Raw genomic sequence first — 19,100 nt, forward strand, 5'->3', positions numbered from 1 at the left:
TTCTTTTAAAATTATCGAATTTATTTACCAAATCATACAGGAAATCAATCAACCCTAATTATATTGACATCATACACAAATATAATGAAACCCATAGATAAAAAACAAAACTCACAGGTGTGGCAAACTAAATTGGCTTTCAAACTTTTGAGCAAGTTACCAGGGCTTGCCTATAAACACCAAATAAAAAATGACTGTGTTCATTATAAAAGCTGTACAGTGGAGGTTATTGAATAATAATTTGCCATTGCACATATAATCATACATTTCTCCAGTTGTTTAATTACAAACCTACCTATCCAGGAGACTAAAACTTCCAGTTGCAAAAACTGAAGGAAATATTACATACACATCCTCACGTAATGAAATAAAAATTACTTTTAAAGAAGTTTAGGCTGCTGCCTCAACGCAGTAATGTCCAGTATATTACTAGACCTCAGACTTTCATTGTGAATCCTTTGTTTAGGATCACTTGCTCTTAAAATATTGCCACCCAGTGGCCTCTCCTTGTCAGTCTTCCCAGGTATGGCAGGACTTTGGCCATTTCTGTCACACTCCTTACCTCTAGCAGACTGAAAGCCTCGCTGCTTCCCTTTACTCCTGGGTTTAGATGCAGGTTTCTTCTCTGATTGGACTACTTGATTCACCATACCATTCATATCTCTTGTGCCGTTTGCACAATGCCTTCTGTTCTCGAGTCCATGCACTTCTTTCGTTGAATCTGCCACTTTAGAACCTGGCAGTGCATAATCAACTTTAGTTGAGGGAGTACTTGAATGCACCTTTCCAACTAGACCCATCGCCATGTTAGCACCCTGACGTAATCCTTCCATGTAATCATTAGTGTAGTCAATATGTCCTGGGCTTTTAGTGTCCCCAATATCAGGTCCTGCAGAATGTAAACATTTATTTGTAGACAAATTAACTATTCCAAGCAAATTAGAACTATAATAAAAAATACTGAACAACAAGCATTCACACAGTAACATTAGCATGCATGCCTGTAATTGGCTAACATTGGGTATAAATATTCTTTGCTATCAATTAAGTAAAAAAATATGGAGACCCATAATTTTCAGTTTTTCAATCCATCACCCACTTCATGAGCAATTCATGGTATAAAATTGATGGCTTAAATTTTTCCACAGATAAGTTAAAGAAGTCACGAACTACTGCAGAGTGGGTCACTGTGTTTCACCTACTTCTGGGTCTCATACATCCTCCTTTCAGGGTTCACTGCTGCCCCCACTAAGTGATTGTTCTCTTCAGCGAGTGATTTTTTTCTGAATGAGTAAATGAGCTGAAACTCTAATGATGTCATCAACTCATGAATATTAGGCAGCAACTTTCACTTTTTTAATTTTAAAATTATGAGAGAATGGCAGAATGAGGCAGATTTTTTTCCTTTCGTACCTCATCACTCCTTTACGTCAACCTAATATTTTAATAAATTGTGATTTTGAGTCAGAGTGAATGACCTCACTGTCATTCTTAAAGAGACCTCTTGAAGGTTTCCTCTACAAATTACTTATGTCATCATTGTATTTACTGAACATGAGATGAGGAATAACACAAAAAAGGTTTCTTCCAGGGAAAAGAATTTCATTGCTCAATGGACTCAAACTCAACAAAGCTGTATTAAGCATCAACTTATGAATTATGCATTTATAACCCTTTTTCTCCTAAGGTTTCTTGTTTTCCCCTTCTGTTTAAATCATACCATTACTAAAATTTTTTGCCCCTTCATTTTTCAACTAAAGCCAATGAAAGCAGGAATGGCAATAGAACTAAACGAACTACAAAACCACTAAATTCAATACATATGTACATAGTTCCCGGCTGAGAAATGTAGAAACAAAACCAAATGGATTAAAACCCAGGGAGCTAAACTCAGGGTCGAAACGAAATCAGAGTCAAACCACTTCGGGTCGAAAATAAAGTAAAACTCTGGGATGAAACGAAACGCATATATAGGTAATGCTTGGCACGGGAGGGACCACTTGCTTCACCTAAGAAAGGTTTAGTTTCCACCCACTCAGCAAGTACAAAGTACAGCTGAATAAAAAAGAGGTTCGACCAACTGCCATTAGATGCATGGGGCACTCATATTTTTACTACTAACAGGAGTAGGGTGAACGCAAAACTGGCCATTTGATTTTAAAGCTCAATGTTTTAACCTCTCTATATTCTGTCATGAAATGGATCAGAAGTATTCTCTCTTATCCCCCTCCACTCAACTTTTGGGATCGAAACTTAACTATGAGTGGAGTGGATTAACTATCAGTGGAGTTTCAATTACTGTGAATGGGAGTGTAAGAGGTGCACATTTTTTCCCAGAAATTGCAGCCAAAAATGGGGGTGCATCTCTAACACAAACTTCTTATCGTCCCCCCTCCCCTCTACCAGTCACAGGTCCAAGGGGAACTGAGTGGCCTTGGTTTTCAGTGTGAGGTAGTCATCTGAAACCCCAGGTCAAAAACAAGCGGAAGGCAGGGGAGTTTCTCCCTCAGTGATGTATTTTTAAAACGCTCCTGTTTGCTTTTCTTACTTGTAAGCATCGTCCCATCACGTCGGTACTTCGGAGGTGAACATGGAAAAGACAGCGTTGGGTTTTTTACTCCAGAGGGCGTGCTAAATTTACTGCCACGAGTGGGCATCCCACGGCATTTATACTGCAAATAGTAATTGTATATCAAACGTAGAGAAACGCACAGGACAATACCAGGTTAACAGTCAACATATGTCTTGCCGAGTAATTTTATTACGTGAAGGACCTGATTTTTCAAAAATCATCTACAGACGCTATAATGAGGATTATTGCAACTGAAAATTGTATTGGTGTCAAAACCAAAAACAAAAGGAAGGAAAAAACTCTGGCTTCCTACGTCCCAAAATAGTCAAAGAATTTATGTAATTCTTTTGCCAACAATGCACACAACTATTTTTTATCAATGAATCCAAGACGAGTAAAAAATGAAAGAAAGCAGGAAATATTGACCTTTTATAACTGTACTAAAGGAAGTGTAGGCAAAGTAGACAAAATAGGCAGCACCTATCATGACTGCACTGTATGACTGCTGACATCAACGCATTTGTCATACTCATGGATCCCAATTCACAATCAACATTGCAGATAAGTTTTCTTTGTGGGATAGCCCGATCCTTAACTTTCCCATACTTTAAAATTAGATCATTAACGAAATCGATGTCCGGAGACTCTAGTGATTGAGTTGGACTGGTACGGCGTACCCCCTAAAATCCAAGCTCGTTATTAGCGGACCGGTTAAAATACCTTGCGACCGGATGTATAATACATGTTCAGCTGTTGGAATTTTTGGTGAGTACCGCCTAAATTTTTTTTCCAACTACAGCACTGCAGACTTGAAAAAAATAGAGGAATATGCACAAAATGAGCCTGAGAAAAGGATGAGGAGAAAACAAGGAAAAAAGTTGGAAGATGTGTTGTTGTCCAAGAGGTAAAGATAAAAAAAACTAAAATATGCTGTGAACTGCATAAGAAATTAATGCATGGAACACATTTGGTGAAATTTGCAGTCATATGAAGCAAATAAATATTTTACATGATTTATTTTCTGCAATCTTTCGATTCAATAAAAGTTTTAAATAGCACAAAATAGAGCTGTAGTTGAAGACTGCAGAATTTATTTGTTTATCTTTTCAATGTTGTATATCTTTTGTGGAAGAAGTAATTAATAGTTATAAGAAATCGTAAATTTTGCCCCATGAATACATTTTGGGAATCAATTCAACATCCGTAAGTTGATTATTTTAGTAGATTTATTAGTAATTGCTTAAGGCAAATAGAGGTCGATGTTGAAAATATGATGAGATATGGCGATAGATGTTTATAAAAGTATAGGCCATGTATATTAATCTCAGCATTTTTAAAGGAGTTCTTTGGCTAAAACAAAAAAATGGCAATTTTTCTGGAGGAAAACGAACTGCCTAGTGGAAATCAGGGTATTGAAAAATATTTTTTTTTTAATTAAAGTTTAGTTAATGATTTAAAATATAGAGAATAGCAAATGCCTGATTAAACAAAAGATACGTCGAGGTGTACACTTTTAAAAAAGTGTATGCTTTTTTAAAGAAATTGAGGGAAATCTTTTGAGGTGTCAGAGACACCCCTCGTGACCATTTATGTGGGGAAAATGGGCATGACTACCACTGGGTTAATAATGACCAAAATATAAACAATTATGTATATGCAATATCCAAATTCAGATTCACAATACATCATCATCAATTACGATGAATCACTAACCTCTAGCAAGCCTGGCAGACTCCAAAAAATTTGTCTGATGAACTCCTTCCTGATGTCGCCATATTCCTGCAAGGCCAGCTCCATTGCTTGGCAGTAAATGGTACCTCTGAAGATATCTCAAAGTAGTGAATGACAGGTTAGTGCCATTCATTCCATACAGGGTAAAGTCAGCAGAAGAAGACATTTCACCAATCATTCCTCTAGCCAAGTTAGAAGGTTGTTCTGAAAATGAAACACAGAGTACTTGAAATTAAGGTATGTATTGTCATGCATGCATGTAAACATGACATTTTTTTATTGCCTAAGTCGAAAGATTACTACTCCTGGAGTACGTATTTCACGCTTTTAGATTTTTAAATGACGATATCTATTTTTCGCGATTAAATGAAAAGTGAAAATTTTCAAGCACGCGAAAATGCGACTCGCAAGTATGAATGCCGGGAAATCTCTCCGTGCGACGTATTTCTGGTTCCCGCTGCCGCCCTGTGAAGTGACCTTGAGGCGAAGCTGAGCGCTGATACGATGCAGGCTGCTAGCAGGTAGCGCTTGGCTTAAATATGGATTATTAATACCTTATCAAACGAAGAAAACTTTCCGACCTTAGCCAGTTTTAATAAGTGATTATTAAGACATGTTTCCCTGAGCTCTACGCCTCATGCATGCATTGGTAACCTCAGACGATGTATAACTCCTATCTTCTCGTATAGAAACTAGGTCCCTGTGACGTCACATGGAGTGGCATCGCATGGGCGCATCTCTGGCCCTTTTCAAATGAGGATAAAAACGGACCATTGCCATTCGTCTAAACTGGGATTTCTAAAACGAAATAATTTATATAAAATGAATACACTAATGGTGGGTAACGAATCGCAATCAATGCCTTTCGTTTTCTTTTATGAAGGAAACTACCCTATTAGAAAATAAAGACAACATCCACCTCTCCAAGTTTTTAATGTGACAAGTTTCACTTTTCACAGCATCATCGGGGTACAATGTCATGTATGCACAAGGTTTCCATCAAGAGGGAGTAAAGAGGTGAAATGGAGAAGTAAGTCGAGGTGGTGAGTGAATGAATAGATGAGGGTGGGGGTGTTAAAGGGGAGTGAGGAAATTTCCTCCAATAGGTGATTAGGAGATTCCTCTGGAGTTTTTGCCGAACTTATCCTACCCATTTTTCACCCCTTATACCCCTTGATAATTCCTAAACTAGAATTTAAAACTTAAAAAAATCCATAACATTCTATGATGCCAAATTATTCCACCGGCAATAATAAAAAAATGCTAATTGCTTAATAACTCAACTATGGAAATAAAAAGAGACTAGCAAGCAGCAGAATCAAAGTCTCTGATTTCTTTGGGTTACACTTCAGAGTTCAGGTCTATAAGTTACAGACATTTTTACCTTGCAGCCACAGAAGAAGCTATAGGTAAGATCAAGGGAATAGGAGTCTCAACATCTTGATAATGACGAATTCCCCACGTTAGGAGAGGAAAGAGGTTCACAAAATGAGAATCTCAAAGCATCGTTAAGGCAGCATTATCTACCACAAGGAAACCTGGAAGTTACAGATTTGAAAAAAATAGGGAAGTGCACTAGTGTTTCAAATGCACCAAACACATTTCTTAAATTAGAGTTCAGAATAACATAATGTCGTAAAGCCACAGTTTAAATCCTAATAGTGAATACTTTATTCGAGATGACCGTCTGAAATATGGAAAAATTCAAAGGCCGCGAAAACGGGTGTCCATGTTGAATATTGGCCGTGACGTCACAAGGCAGTAGCAGAAGGCAGCTTCTACACCGTTTAGTTCTACCACTATTATTGCATAGAAAAATTACAGAATTTGAGGGTATCCGTTTTTTGCTGTCATAAAATATCTTCAGAATATATATGTGGCTGCTTCTCTTTTGAGTAAACGACTTCATCATTGCGTAATATATTAATATTCATTTATGTGTCAACTTCAAGTTTGGAAAGAGTAGTACGAATAGCACATTGAATCTTTAATAAATGCATGATGGCATTTATTTTTCGCTGGGTATATTTTGACACAATGCCGTTTATCATGCCAAAACGTTTTTTGTAAGAACCGAGTCAAACTAATAAACCTATTTCAGACGTTTGCTGCAAGACTTATTCGTTGCGTATGTATTCACGCCGGCCGGAACGTTCGCCCTTCGCAACTAGAATCATGGGATGTTAGCCTTATGTCCGAGCTGGCTGGTTGTTGCAATGGTTCGCTGTCCAGGATGGGTTCAAGAAAATATAATCTTGGTTGGGAGAAGGAAAATTCCAACGATTTATAAATGGTATACCAAACTTTGATGTATTTATGGTTACTGAATAAGGAGGACAGGTTCAACGCTCCATAGAAATGCGAGACGTTAAGGCTAACAAGGGGAGACCGCGTACCTTGCTCCATCTTTTTCAATTAGGGCGTTAGTTAGGCTGTAATTAATTAATTTTCATGCGTTACTTTTTACAAGTTATGCATATAAATTCAAAATGTCCACTATATCCTAATGGGTCGGTTGGGGTAGTGGTAGCGTGCACGATTCATAGGATAGACCTCACCCGAAGGACCGTGATTCAAGACTGCGTCATGGCATTATTTTTTGTTGTCTTCATCGTGATCATACGGCATCAAGTTTATCATTAATTATAATTGCAGCAATCATTGACATGAGACAATTTTTTTATCATCATTATGGCGTTTAGGTATTTTAGCAGTGTCATTACAAACGCAGAGATACGATGACTACAAGGGTTGGTGTGCGCTAAAATGTTAATTTTTTCTTTGCTTATACTGACCAACTTCCACATTAAAAATGAAAACCACTCTTGCAAGAGCACATACCATTAAAGGCTCGCGGCAAGCAACAATATACGTACAGGCATAATTAATAAGAACACAAAGTGAATATAAAATGCCATATATCTCGAACACGTAATTCACATTACTCCAAAGGGAGTTTACTTACTCAGTACATACCTCAGTACCTTGTACTCAGTACCTACCAGTTTACCTCAGTAGCAGTGCTAAAAGAACCATTCTGAAATATAATTTCAACTAACAAATAGGATGAAATAAAAGTTGATAACCCTGGACCGGGCGCGCTGGCGTATAAAATACGTCAATCTTTGAAAACCAAAGATTTCGACTTTGTACGTACATTCTGGGCTATAATGGTCTCGTGTATTCTTACAATGTACTTTGACTGCCTATATTGCGAGTTTTCAAAGTTCGAGGTATTGTAGCTAATTTTTTGGATCAGCAAGATGAACCCGTCACCAGTGGAGTACAAATTACGCCGCGCGACCTGCCGTGTACCTTAATATCTGTATCACCTATAAATGTACTAATTTCAACAAATAAAGATTAACTTTAACAAAAATCGTTTGTTATCATATATGCACATATCATGGGCAAAGTACGCATTTTGCCCGGTCGTGTAAAAAAACAGTCGCGCCATAATTCTTTAACCAAACTACTTTCAGTTTATAAATTACGTAGGTCTACGTGGAAGATGCTATATTTTGACTCAACACACTTTCTGATGTGACTGAGGTACCTATTAAGTAAATTATTATAATATAAATATCAATTTGATCTTACAATACCTTCAAATGATCTTCAAAACAGAATATCATCGATAGGTAAGAGTCAGGAGCAGCCTTGAACCATTTATTCCGTATAGCTTGTGCTTAAGGCACGGGAATGAATATCTTCTCCAAGCTTTTGTTTCGACGTCGAGATGAAATTTGGCACAAAAAATCATTTATAATTCTATTTTGAATTCATGTTTTCGGTACTAGACGACATTTTTAGGAAGCAAACTCCACCGATTCCCGGAAACTCTCGCCGCGCTAAAGAAGGCGACGGAATTCAGCGATACTCCACTGGTGACTACTGCCTTGTGACGTCACATCTCAATCAAGATGGAGGCACTGTGTTTCAGCGCAACATGAAATTTTCTGACTTTCAAAACGTTTTAAAGTGCATACCCCAGATGCAGAAAATAAAAGTGACTATACTAATGTTTCTTTTTTAGGCTAAACTTTCAAATTCAGCAATAAAAAAAAATTAGTGCACTTCCCTATTGAACCCATTTCCGATGAATATTGAAATAAGCATTGAGATTTCTCTTGAGGAAGCCTAGTAAGGGGTGAATGATTAAATAATCACTCAAAAACTCATATCTGAAAAACCCAAAGGTGAAAAATCATTTACCTTAACCTGGACTTGAGCCACAGTCCCCCACATTCGTGCGGAATGTGCAAACCAACTTATCTACAAAGGCCATAAATAAAATCTGAATTAATTCGACACAGCATCATTATTAGATATAGGTACCGTATATGTCTGAATATAGTCCCCCTTTTTTTCCAAAAATGCACGTGATAAAAGTTAAGGGGGGACTATATTCAAACCCAGTTTTTAAATTTTTTCCCGAAACTCAAGCCTCAAATGTAGGGGGGGGGGACTATATTCGGAGGAATACGGCATTTAAAAAATGCAGGGGTGCTAGAGGACCATCTGAATACCTTTCAAGCTATTTTATGACATTGAGATGTACATATAATCAAAAGAAGGGGAAATAAAAGTGGAGATATATAAAAATGTGCACAGCTTCCATAATTTCATGAAGCAATAATAGATGTAATTTCCAAAAAGTTACCCATGATTATCATGAAAGCCAAATGTTAACCGTTATGCCTTACCATGTATTTGAGGAGATTCTGGATTAGAGCAGTCTTTCAGACCCATAAATCCACAGCTTGCAAGTTGTTCCTCACTTAAATACTTCATAGCCAATGCTTTAATCCTTAAGCTTGTCTCCGTGGGCCGTCTCTCTCCAGCAATTCCTCCTCTGTTACTACGTGAGTCGAAAGTAACCCTTCTACCATCTTGCGTGTCCCTGACAGCAGGATTAGTGACACCATTTGAAGACACAGGAGATGCAAAGTTATTCCTTAGCTGTTCATTCGGGAGATTGATACCAAGTTGCCTTAGATGCTGAAGAGTAGCTTCACGAACAACCTCCATTGTTGGTGAAGCTGGTATAGGTCCTTGATCCTGTCTATTGGAGCGTGAATTCATATCTTGGAAACCTTCATCACTGACACGTTGAGGCACATCAGTAGGCTCTTGATTCTCCAACAGTTTATTCACTTGGCCCTAGAAAAGATTTTTGTTAATTCTAGAGAAATTACCTCTCATCCACATCACCACTTTAGTTTTCTAAATCCGTAAACAGGACTATATAAAAATTTACCTAAGAAATAACTAAGGGACAAAAAAGACCAATATAATTTGATAAGAAGTGATTACCAAAAGTTGACTATTCTTTTTAATAAATTCAGGTGAAGTTATTATGAGGAACAACATTTATCATCATTTGAATTAGTATACAGGAATTTAGTGATGGCATTATTACGGCCTATTCATGAAGGTGGCATCACTCCTTATTTTCATCACACTTAATAACAAATGGGATGTTCTGCTAATGTTACATAGGCAAATGGTAATGTCACCCACTCACTCGGTGATACAACCTGAAGACTGAATTCGATAGGAGAGGATACAACTCTGAAAGAGAATGAAACTGATAAGCACAGAGCAAGGGGACCAATTCTTTACTTTAGGCCACCTCGCACTTTCAGAATTTTTATGAGGGTTTCCGAAGGCTTCACGGGGATCAGGTTGGTGTGATGGCTAGAGTAGCCTCCCCTGCTGTGGTTCCAGATTCAAATTCTAGAGGTGGGAGAGATTTTTCAGAGACTGTCTGATCCCTGCTTGAGTGTGCATTGTGTATGGTACTTTGAGCACAGCACTCCATCCGTCCAATAGGACTTTAAGCCATGGTTCCCTTGGCACATTTTGCTAAGAGCAGGCTACTGCCGATGCTAAGTTTCTTTCCATCCTTCCTCTCCTACCCTACCCAAATAGTACAAATGACCACAGCTGCCACCACCTCAACATTCCATACTACAACTGAAGGCTTCACCTGATATTTGAACCCGTGAACTTTCACTCAGTAGCCCAAGGCTCTACCTAATGGGCAACCAGCATATTTGAGTATAAAATAAGTTAAGAATTCATGATCTTTGAGATTTCAGATAGAAAACTAATCACCCATACAATTCAGTGGCTCTCTTATTACACATTTTATAAAGAAATAAAAGCTTGTCAATCAATAGGGAAGTGCACTAGTGTTTCAAATGCACCAAACAAATTTTTTAAATTAGAGTTCAGAATAACATAATGTCGTAAAACCACAGTTTAAATCCTAATAGTGAATACTTGATTCGAGATGACCGTCTGAAATATGGAAAAATTCAAAGGCCGCGAAAACGGGTGTCCATGTTGAATATTGGCCGTGACGTCACAAGGCAGTAGCAGAAGGCAGCTTCTACACCGTTTAGTTCTACCACTATTATTGCATAGAAAAATTACAGAATTTGAGGATATCCGTTTTTTGCTGCCATAAAATATCTTCAGATTATATATGTGGCTGCTTCTCTTTTGAGTAAACGACTTCATCATTGCGTAATATATTAATATTCATTTACGTGTCAACTTCAAGTTTGGAAAGAGTAGTTTACGAATAGCACATTGAATCTTTAATAAATGCATGATGGCATTTATTTTTCGCTGGGTATATTTTGGCACAATGCCGTTTATCATGCCAAAACTTTTTTTGTAAGAACCGAGTCAAACTAATAAACCTATTTCAGACGTTTGCTGCAAGACTTATTCGTTGCGTATGTATTCACGCCGGCCGGAACGTTCGCCCTTCGCTACTAGAATCATGGGATGTTAGCCTTATTTCCGAGCTGGCTGGTTGTTGCAATGGTTCGCTGTCCAGGATGGGTTCAAGAAAAGATAATCTTGGTTGGGAGAAGGAAAATTCCAACGATTTATAAATGGTATAACAAACTTTGATGTATTTATGGTTACTGAATTTTTGAATAAGGAGGACAGGTTCAACGCTCCATAGAAATGCGACACGTTAAGGCTAACAAGGGGAGACCTCGTACCGTGCTGCATCTTTTTCAATTAGGGCGTTAGTTAGGCTGTAATTAATTAATTTTCATGCGTTACTTTTTACAAGTTATATATATAAATTCAAAATATCCACAATTTTTCAATGGGTCGGCTGGGGTAGTGGTAGCGTGCACGAGTCAAAAGGAATAGGTTACCCGAAGAGCCGTGGTTCAAGTCTACGTGATGGCATTATTTTTTGTTGCCTTCATTGTGATCATACGGCGTCTAGTTTATCATTAATTATAATTGCTGCAATCATTGACATGAGACAATTTTTTTATCGTCATTATGGCGTTTAGGTATTTTAGCAGTGTCTTTACAAACGCCGAGATACGATGACTACAAGGGTTGGTGTGCGCTAAAATGTTAATTTTTTTCTTTGCTTATACTGACCAACTTCCACATTAAAAATGAAAACCACTCTTGCAAGAGCACATACCATTAAAGGCTCGCGGCAAGCAACAATATGCGTACAGGCATAATCAATAAGAACACAAAGCGAATATAAAATGCGATATATCTCGAACACTTGTAATTCACATTACTCCAAAGGGAGTTTATTTACTCAGTACATACCTCAGTACCTTGTACTCAGTACCTACCAGTTTACCTCAGTAGCAGTGCTAAAAGAACCATTCAGAAATATAATTTCAACTAACAAATAGGATGAAATAAAAGTTGATAACCCTGGACCGGGCGCGCTGGCGTATAAAATACGTCAATCTTTGAAAACCAAGGATTTCGACATTGTACGTACATTCTGGGCTATAATGGTCTCGTGTATTCTTACAATGTACTTTGACTGCCTATATTGCGAGTTTTCAAAGTTCGAGGTATTGTAGCTAATTTTTTGGATCAGCAAGATGAACCCGTCACCAGTGGAGTACAAATTACGCCGCGCGACCTGCCGTGTACCTTTATATCTGTATCACCTATAAATGTACTAATTTCAACAAATAAAGATTAACTTTAACAAAAATCGTTTGTTATCATATATGCACATATCATGGGCAAAGTACGCATTTTGCCCGGTCGTGTAAAAAAACAGTCGCGCCATAATTCTTTAACCAAACTACTTTCAGTTTATAAATTACGTAGGTCTACGCGGAAGATGCTATATTTTGACTCAACACACTTTCTGATGTGACTGAGGTACCTATTAAGTAAATTATTATAATATCAATAACAATTTGATCTTACAATACCTTCAAATGATCTTCAAAACAGAATATCATCGATAGGTAAGAGTCAGGAGCAGCCTTGAACCATTTATTCCGTATAGCTTTTGCTTAAGGCACGGGAATGAATATCTTCTCCAGGCTTTTGTTTCGACCTCGAGATGAAATTTGGAACAAAAAATCATTTATAATTCTATTTTGAATTCATGTTTTCGGTACTAGACGACATTTTTAGGAAGCAAACTCCACCGATTCCCGGAAACTCTCGCCGCGCTAAAGAAGGCGACGGAATACAGCGATACTTCACTGGTGACTACTGCCTTGTGACGTCACATCTCAATCAAGATGGAGGCACTGTGTTTCAGCGCAACATGAAATTTTCCGACTTTCAAAACGTTTTAAAGTGCATACCCCAGATGCAGAAAATAAAAGCGACTATACTAATGTTTCTTTTTTAGGCTAAACTTTCAAATTCAGCAATAAAAAAAAATTAGTGCACTTCCCTATTATGGAAGCTCATGTTCAAGGCCGTAATGAGTGGGGGAGGAGGAGATGGAGATCTAACCATTTCTGGCTATGGCCTTACTCATGTTTGCCAATGGACAATTTGGTTCAATGCACTCACCAAAACATTATTATAGAATGTCCATCCAACTTTGCCATTTCCTCCAATACCCTCCTGCTTTGCAGCCTTCTTCTGTTTGGAATTACAAGGAGTCTGCCTATGTTGCACAGAGTCAGATTCTTCTTCTCCGCTACTTTCAGAACAAGAATCTTCATTCTCTGAATAATAGCTGAAATCAGAAATATTCATTCATCATTTTGTATGCAAGAATTCTAAAAAATTCCCAATTATTAACTAAACTCAGCTTCATTAAATAATAAAGGCTATAACTTTCCCAATAAAAGGCAAAGTACAGAGTGGAAAATCAATTAGATTCATTTCATATGAAAAAGTACATACATTTTGACTTGAAAATTTATGAAATGCTTCCTTGTGATATAAGGGAATTTACCTATAGATTGATAGAATAAGTCAATCTGAATTACTACGCGGACATTATGACAATTGGGTATTTTGTAAAACTAAATAATATATTAAAACTAGAGATGGGTCGATTTTGGTACTACTGGTTCCAGCAATTTCTATGCCCCACCAAAACAATATAAAAAAATATTCCCAGAAGCAGAAATATCTTTAAGGCACTTCAGTCAGAACCATGTCTAAGCTAGCAGTCCTGGTCAACCATGGCATTAGAATATATTCCACACCGTTTTAGTCGCTCTGTGGCCTGTCACTATGACTAGTATGGTGTGGTAGGAACTATTATCGCTGGTCACTTTGTAAAGTCACTTTTCCTTCAGAGCACATTCATAGTTATCAGTCTCCATAATTTTTTTAAAGCAACCAATTTTCCAATCCAGAACACAGTTTTGTTCCTGTCACAGCGGTGACTTAAAAAAAGTAATCCAAAACAAAGCAGTGTATAAAATTATATGTACCCGATAGCTAATACCCCTTCCAACTACAGCCTGTGATGCAACGAGCATTATAACCAATGGAATATATGAAATTAGAGATGGGTCGGTTCCGGTCCGGTTCTGCCGGTAATTGGCCTATGGAACTGGTATCGAGAACCGATCACATCAAGTTGGTACTTTGGAACTGGCTCGGAACAGTCATGAGGATTTGATGGTATGGTATTTGGAGGATAAGACCGACAGCTTAGATCATTTGCGCCATGAGGGAGGGGTAGGTTAGAAAGGGTGCAGAAACCCAGCGTTGGCATTAGCCAGCTCTTAACAAAAGGCGCCAAGGGGGCCACGGCTTTACGTTCCATCCGACGGACAGAGTGTTGTGCTTGAGATGTCCACCACACAACATCCAAGCATAGATCAGGCAGTCTCTGAAAATTCTCTGCCACTGCCGGGATTTGAACCCAAGCCCACGAGGTGGGAAGCCAACACTCTAGCCATCACACTAACCCGAGCCCCCATTGAATTTGGCGCCCAAAGCCGAAATGGTCTGCAGTGTATTCAAGGCTAAAAAAATATTTAAAAACACAAATATTACTTTCCGATTGCATGGAGTACACGTTTTTTTCTTTAGAGAGTTGCTGGCTAACACGCGCATTTAAGGGTTTGTCAGTTTGTCACTCTTGCCAACATTGTAGCATTTCCATAGCCGCAGCCGCTTTCAAACGAGCTGACTTTTCACCTTCCACCGCCCACAGCACAGCGCTATTCTTGGTCTCTAAGTCAAATGAGTCAAATCGCACCATTGACAGAACGGTGCCCATTTCAATCCCGACCGGCGATGCACCTTCTAAGCGTGAAATACAGACAATGCCACATTGAGGCCACTTTCAGAAGATATGACTATCTGCAATGCCGAGTGACATAACATGTACGGCGGCCGGCGGAAAATCGTTTCGTCTGAAAGTGGTCTTAAGATTTAATCATGTACACATATGTACAGTAATTCTTCGACATACGAGCAAGATGCGTTCCGAGAGCTTATTCGTAAGTTGATAAACCTATGCAATGCATTGAAAAGTGTGGTCGTCCTGCATATTGCAACACTGCATTACAATTTTGCGTTAGTTCACGGCCGCAGTTAGTTCAGTTTATCCATGGTGTCGCAGTACCTGCGTGTTTAGTAGTTTATTGTTGAGGTTATAAGAACTGTGACAGTGTACATACGAATAAGTTGTCAATTAAAGTAACAATTTAAGCAACCTTGCAGAATACAGAATATATTTTTAACTGACTCACAAGTTACAACAAATTAACAGTCGTCAGGAGTTGAGGAAGTTTCAGTATTGATCATACTTGGAACACAGTATGTAAACTGCGCTCCAAGCATATATCATGTGGGCCTTCAAAATCATTTCGACCACTATTGTTTTCAGTGAACGCCTGTTCAGTACTGGAGGCAATATTTCTACCAAAAGAAGCATAAATAGGGTAAAACTGTTAAATTTTTTTATCAAAACCACGAGAAAGAACCAGTGGCTGCCTGATGTAATGTGACAAATCGGTCGATCGTGTATTCTTCAACGGACCTTTCCTGCTAATTTACTTCTTCAGTGAAATTATTTTCGTTCACTTCTTGTGGTTGTTCATTTAAATTTGCCATTAATTCTGATAACTAGAGTTCATTCTTAGTACTGAGTATCAAGAACCTATGGGGGAGAACCAGACCTGTACCGAGAACCAACAAAATTTAAGAACTGACTCATCCTTAATTAAAACAATTACCTGTCTTCCTCGGAAGGACTTTCCATCTCACCAGAAAAATCTTTGTAATCTTGAATTTCAACGTGAATCGAAGGCTCTGGACTATGCTGTGGTTCTGTAACAGTTTGAAGATCAACACCATTGAGAGTCATCGTCATTTCATCATCATTGAGTCGAGTTTTAGCAGTCAGTGCCTTGTGGCCAACTGAGGCATGCCCTTCACAGTGCCTAGGAATTTCCTGCTGTCTGCAATTCTGTTCATGATTTTCTCGCATCTTCTCACTAAATGCTGCTTCTGATTTTGAGCTTTTGCTTTTCGTTTTACCAGCATCAGAGTTTGGGGTCCTACTTCTTGATTTGTTCCCATTCATGCTGTTTCTTGTCGGCCCATTCTTCATTTCGGAGAATCCTCCACTATCACACTCTTGGTGAGGATTAGGTTTGGCATTGAGGTGATTGCACTTCATTTGTGAATCCGTTTCATTAATTCTTTTCATGCTATCATCACTTTCAGTTTCTTCTTCAATCACTTGGTGCATATTTCTCAAATTCTTCACTAAGGACCTCGGGGCCTCATATTTATGACCACCATTATTGCCTGCGGTGTGGCCTGGGTTTGCATTGCAGTTGATACCTTGAGACTCCATGCCATTGGCTGCCGTGCTGATTAATGTAGTTCTTCCAGGACATCCACTACAGGTACAACGTGAGGGATTATCAGGCACAGAATCACTAGAACACATATTTGTATCCACAAAGCTAGTCATCACTCCTACAGATGACTTTCTATCTGGTTCTGACACAGTCTGAGTACCTTCTTCCACAAATGCAACATATCCCCATCTTTTAGACTTCGTCGGCAAACAAGACACTGACTGTTCAGCTACATTTTTCTTAAGGAGCTTCTCAACTTGAGCTTGCAGGGATTTAAGCTGTTCATTTTGTAACTGTACAATTCGATACAAGTCACGCATGGAATCACGCTTTTTTGTAGATCCTTTGCCAGGAACTGATGACTCATCCCATGCATTTTCCCTATCCAAGTCACCTACGGCCTCTCTAGAAGAGAGCTCTTGAACCATGCCATGGGAATGCTGAGCTTGTTTCACTTTTCCCACCATTGAACTTGGATCTCTCTCACACTTATTTTCGATGAACCGTGGATGCTGTGGAATGAACTGATTTTCACAAGAGACACCTACAGGATGTTGAAATTGGCTATTTGCAGAGGACGAGACAGGGAAATGTTGATAGTTTTCAATAGTTCGGTAATTCTTTGGTCTTGAGGTTACACATTTTAATGGGATGGTCTTATTCTGCATTCTGAAGCCTTCAGGGATTGCTTCATTTTGATTACTTTCATTCATACCACTAAGAGCTCTACTTCTAATACCATTCTCTATAGTCCTCTCCATGAAGCACACATAATTACTCTTATCTGGACGTGGTGATGAACCCTGATGACCTAAGATTTCACCAGAGACAGTAATTGATGGCTCTCTCACCCTTCCAACAGAGTTAAAATCCTCATCATTGGAAAGGTCATTGTCATGTAAAAGCATAGTTTCCAGTGAACCTGGAAGCCTTGACTTGAAAGAATTAGGAGCATTACAGGCTCGAGCTCTCCACGCAGCATAGGTTTCATTTGGAAGAGGTGCAATTGGAGATGGCTTGAACTTCCTTGGGCCTTGGTCTTCGGCTGTTGACTTTACTCCATCCTGATGTAAATCAGTTGCGTTATCCATATGATTACTGGAGATGATTCCAGAATCTTTAGTCCTGGAGTCAAAAACGAGAGATACATCTGGTACCAATGGCATAGGAGTCACCTGTGAAGATAAAAATGTAACTAGGATAAGTACATTTTCATAAAAAAGGATACCCGAATAATAATAATAATAATTTATTCTCCGCAGACCATAAAAATGTAAGTATCAGATTCGTCAATATGTAAAGTACAACATAATTATTTAAATACAAAGTACAAAAGCATCACAGTATACATGGGTGATAAAGAAAATGATTCAATTTAACATTGTTTGTGATCATCACTAAAGAATTCATTTACAGTATAATAACATTTCATTATCAGATACTCTTTTAAGAGTTTTTAAAAATACTTTTGTCGATTTAGTACACTTCACACTGTCAGGTAGCAAGTTATAGATTTTGGTACCCATAACCATAGGATTATTTGAAGTTATCTTCTTTTTGTGAAAAGTTACATGAATATTGTATGCATTTCTTGTGCCGTATGGGTGAATTTCTTCATTAGATTGTTGAATTGAATTATCCAATATTGAATTATCTATCACTAATGTGGCAATTGATTACTATTGGTAGACGTACTCGAGAGACTAGAAAATTCAATGCGGTTAGAAACACGATACAATATTTTGATAAGGGGGAAAGGCTACCTTTTGCACACCTCTATTTACCAGTCAATAGCAAAATTTTCAACACTGCATCCGACACTGTGATGAGAATAGGCGTAAAACACGCGTCACCACTATTTAAACATTCGATTAAATTGGCTAAATAATACAAAAACTTTTCCGGGGAGGCTTTGGACTGACTAGATCCCATTGAGTAAGGTAATTTATTTTGTTTTGATGAAGTAGAATATTCGTGATGACGTTACACAACGAAATATCAAATCTTAACACTTAAGTGTATGCGAGCAGTTATATTTTTGGTATCGCCAAAGATCATCCCAAGATTGAGGTGCACCCATGATCGCATTGTTATGGTTTGCAGTGCATTATTCAAAGTTTTTTCTCTCCGTGATAGTTTGCCATATTGATACCAACCTTTTAATGCATATAGCCGATATGTGATACTGCATGAATTAAGAGGAAATTATTTCATAATCTGATTAATTTCTAAATTACGAGCCACAGAAATGATACACCTTGAATAATGTGCAATTAACTCTAGAAGTAAAGTGAACGAATCAGTATCTTGGGGGCGAGAGGGAAATTACGTTGGCAACTTTAAATACCTTATTACAAGAAAATGCTTGAGGCAGCTGCCTTGGCTGAGACTCTTCACTGCTATAAGCATTGATTAAGCTGAAATTGTCATCAGGCTCCATGATGACATAACCTGAAAAATCCCTGGGATATGTCAATGAGCCTAATATAAACCTTCACTGACAGCAATTCACAGGCGTTATCCGTTGCACAATCAAGAGATGATTCACGTACACGGGTGATCACATTCACTAGCTATATAATTTCATTATCGATACAATTCAGCAGCCTTTGGAACCTTGTAAGTGCGCCAAAAATTGAAAACAAATTTCTTCAGCGCTGCCATCACATCGGCGATGTAAATAACTGTTAGAA

The 19,100-nt window shown here is 38.2% G+C and overlaps 1 protein-coding gene across 1 annotated transcript; it reads right to left on the reverse strand.

Moving 5' to 3' along the window:
• On the reverse strand, positions 1 to 19,048 carry LOC124166602. Its single transcript, XM_046544194.1, has 7 exons — positions 18,960 to 19,048; positions 18,755 to 18,858; positions 15,775 to 17,582; positions 13,139 to 13,307; positions 9,010 to 9,466; positions 4,286 to 4,507; positions 1 to 889 (listed from the first exon to the last, which is right to left on the reverse strand). The coding sequence occupies exons 2-7, from the start codon at positions 18,845 to 18,847 to the stop codon at positions 381 to 383; spliced, it is 3,258 nt and encodes a 1,085-aa protein (XP_046400150.1). The 5' UTR covers positions 18,848 to 18,858; positions 18,960 to 19,048; the 3' UTR covers positions 1 to 380.
• Positions 19,049 to 19,100: the final 52 nt, after the last annotated feature.

Source organism: Ischnura elegans, chromosome 10, assembly GCF_921293095.1.
Source record: "Ischnura elegans chromosome 10, ioIscEleg1.1, whole genome shotgun sequence".
Taxonomy (NCBI): domain Eukaryota; kingdom Metazoa; phylum Arthropoda; class Insecta; order Odonata; family Coenagrionidae; genus Ischnura; species Ischnura elegans.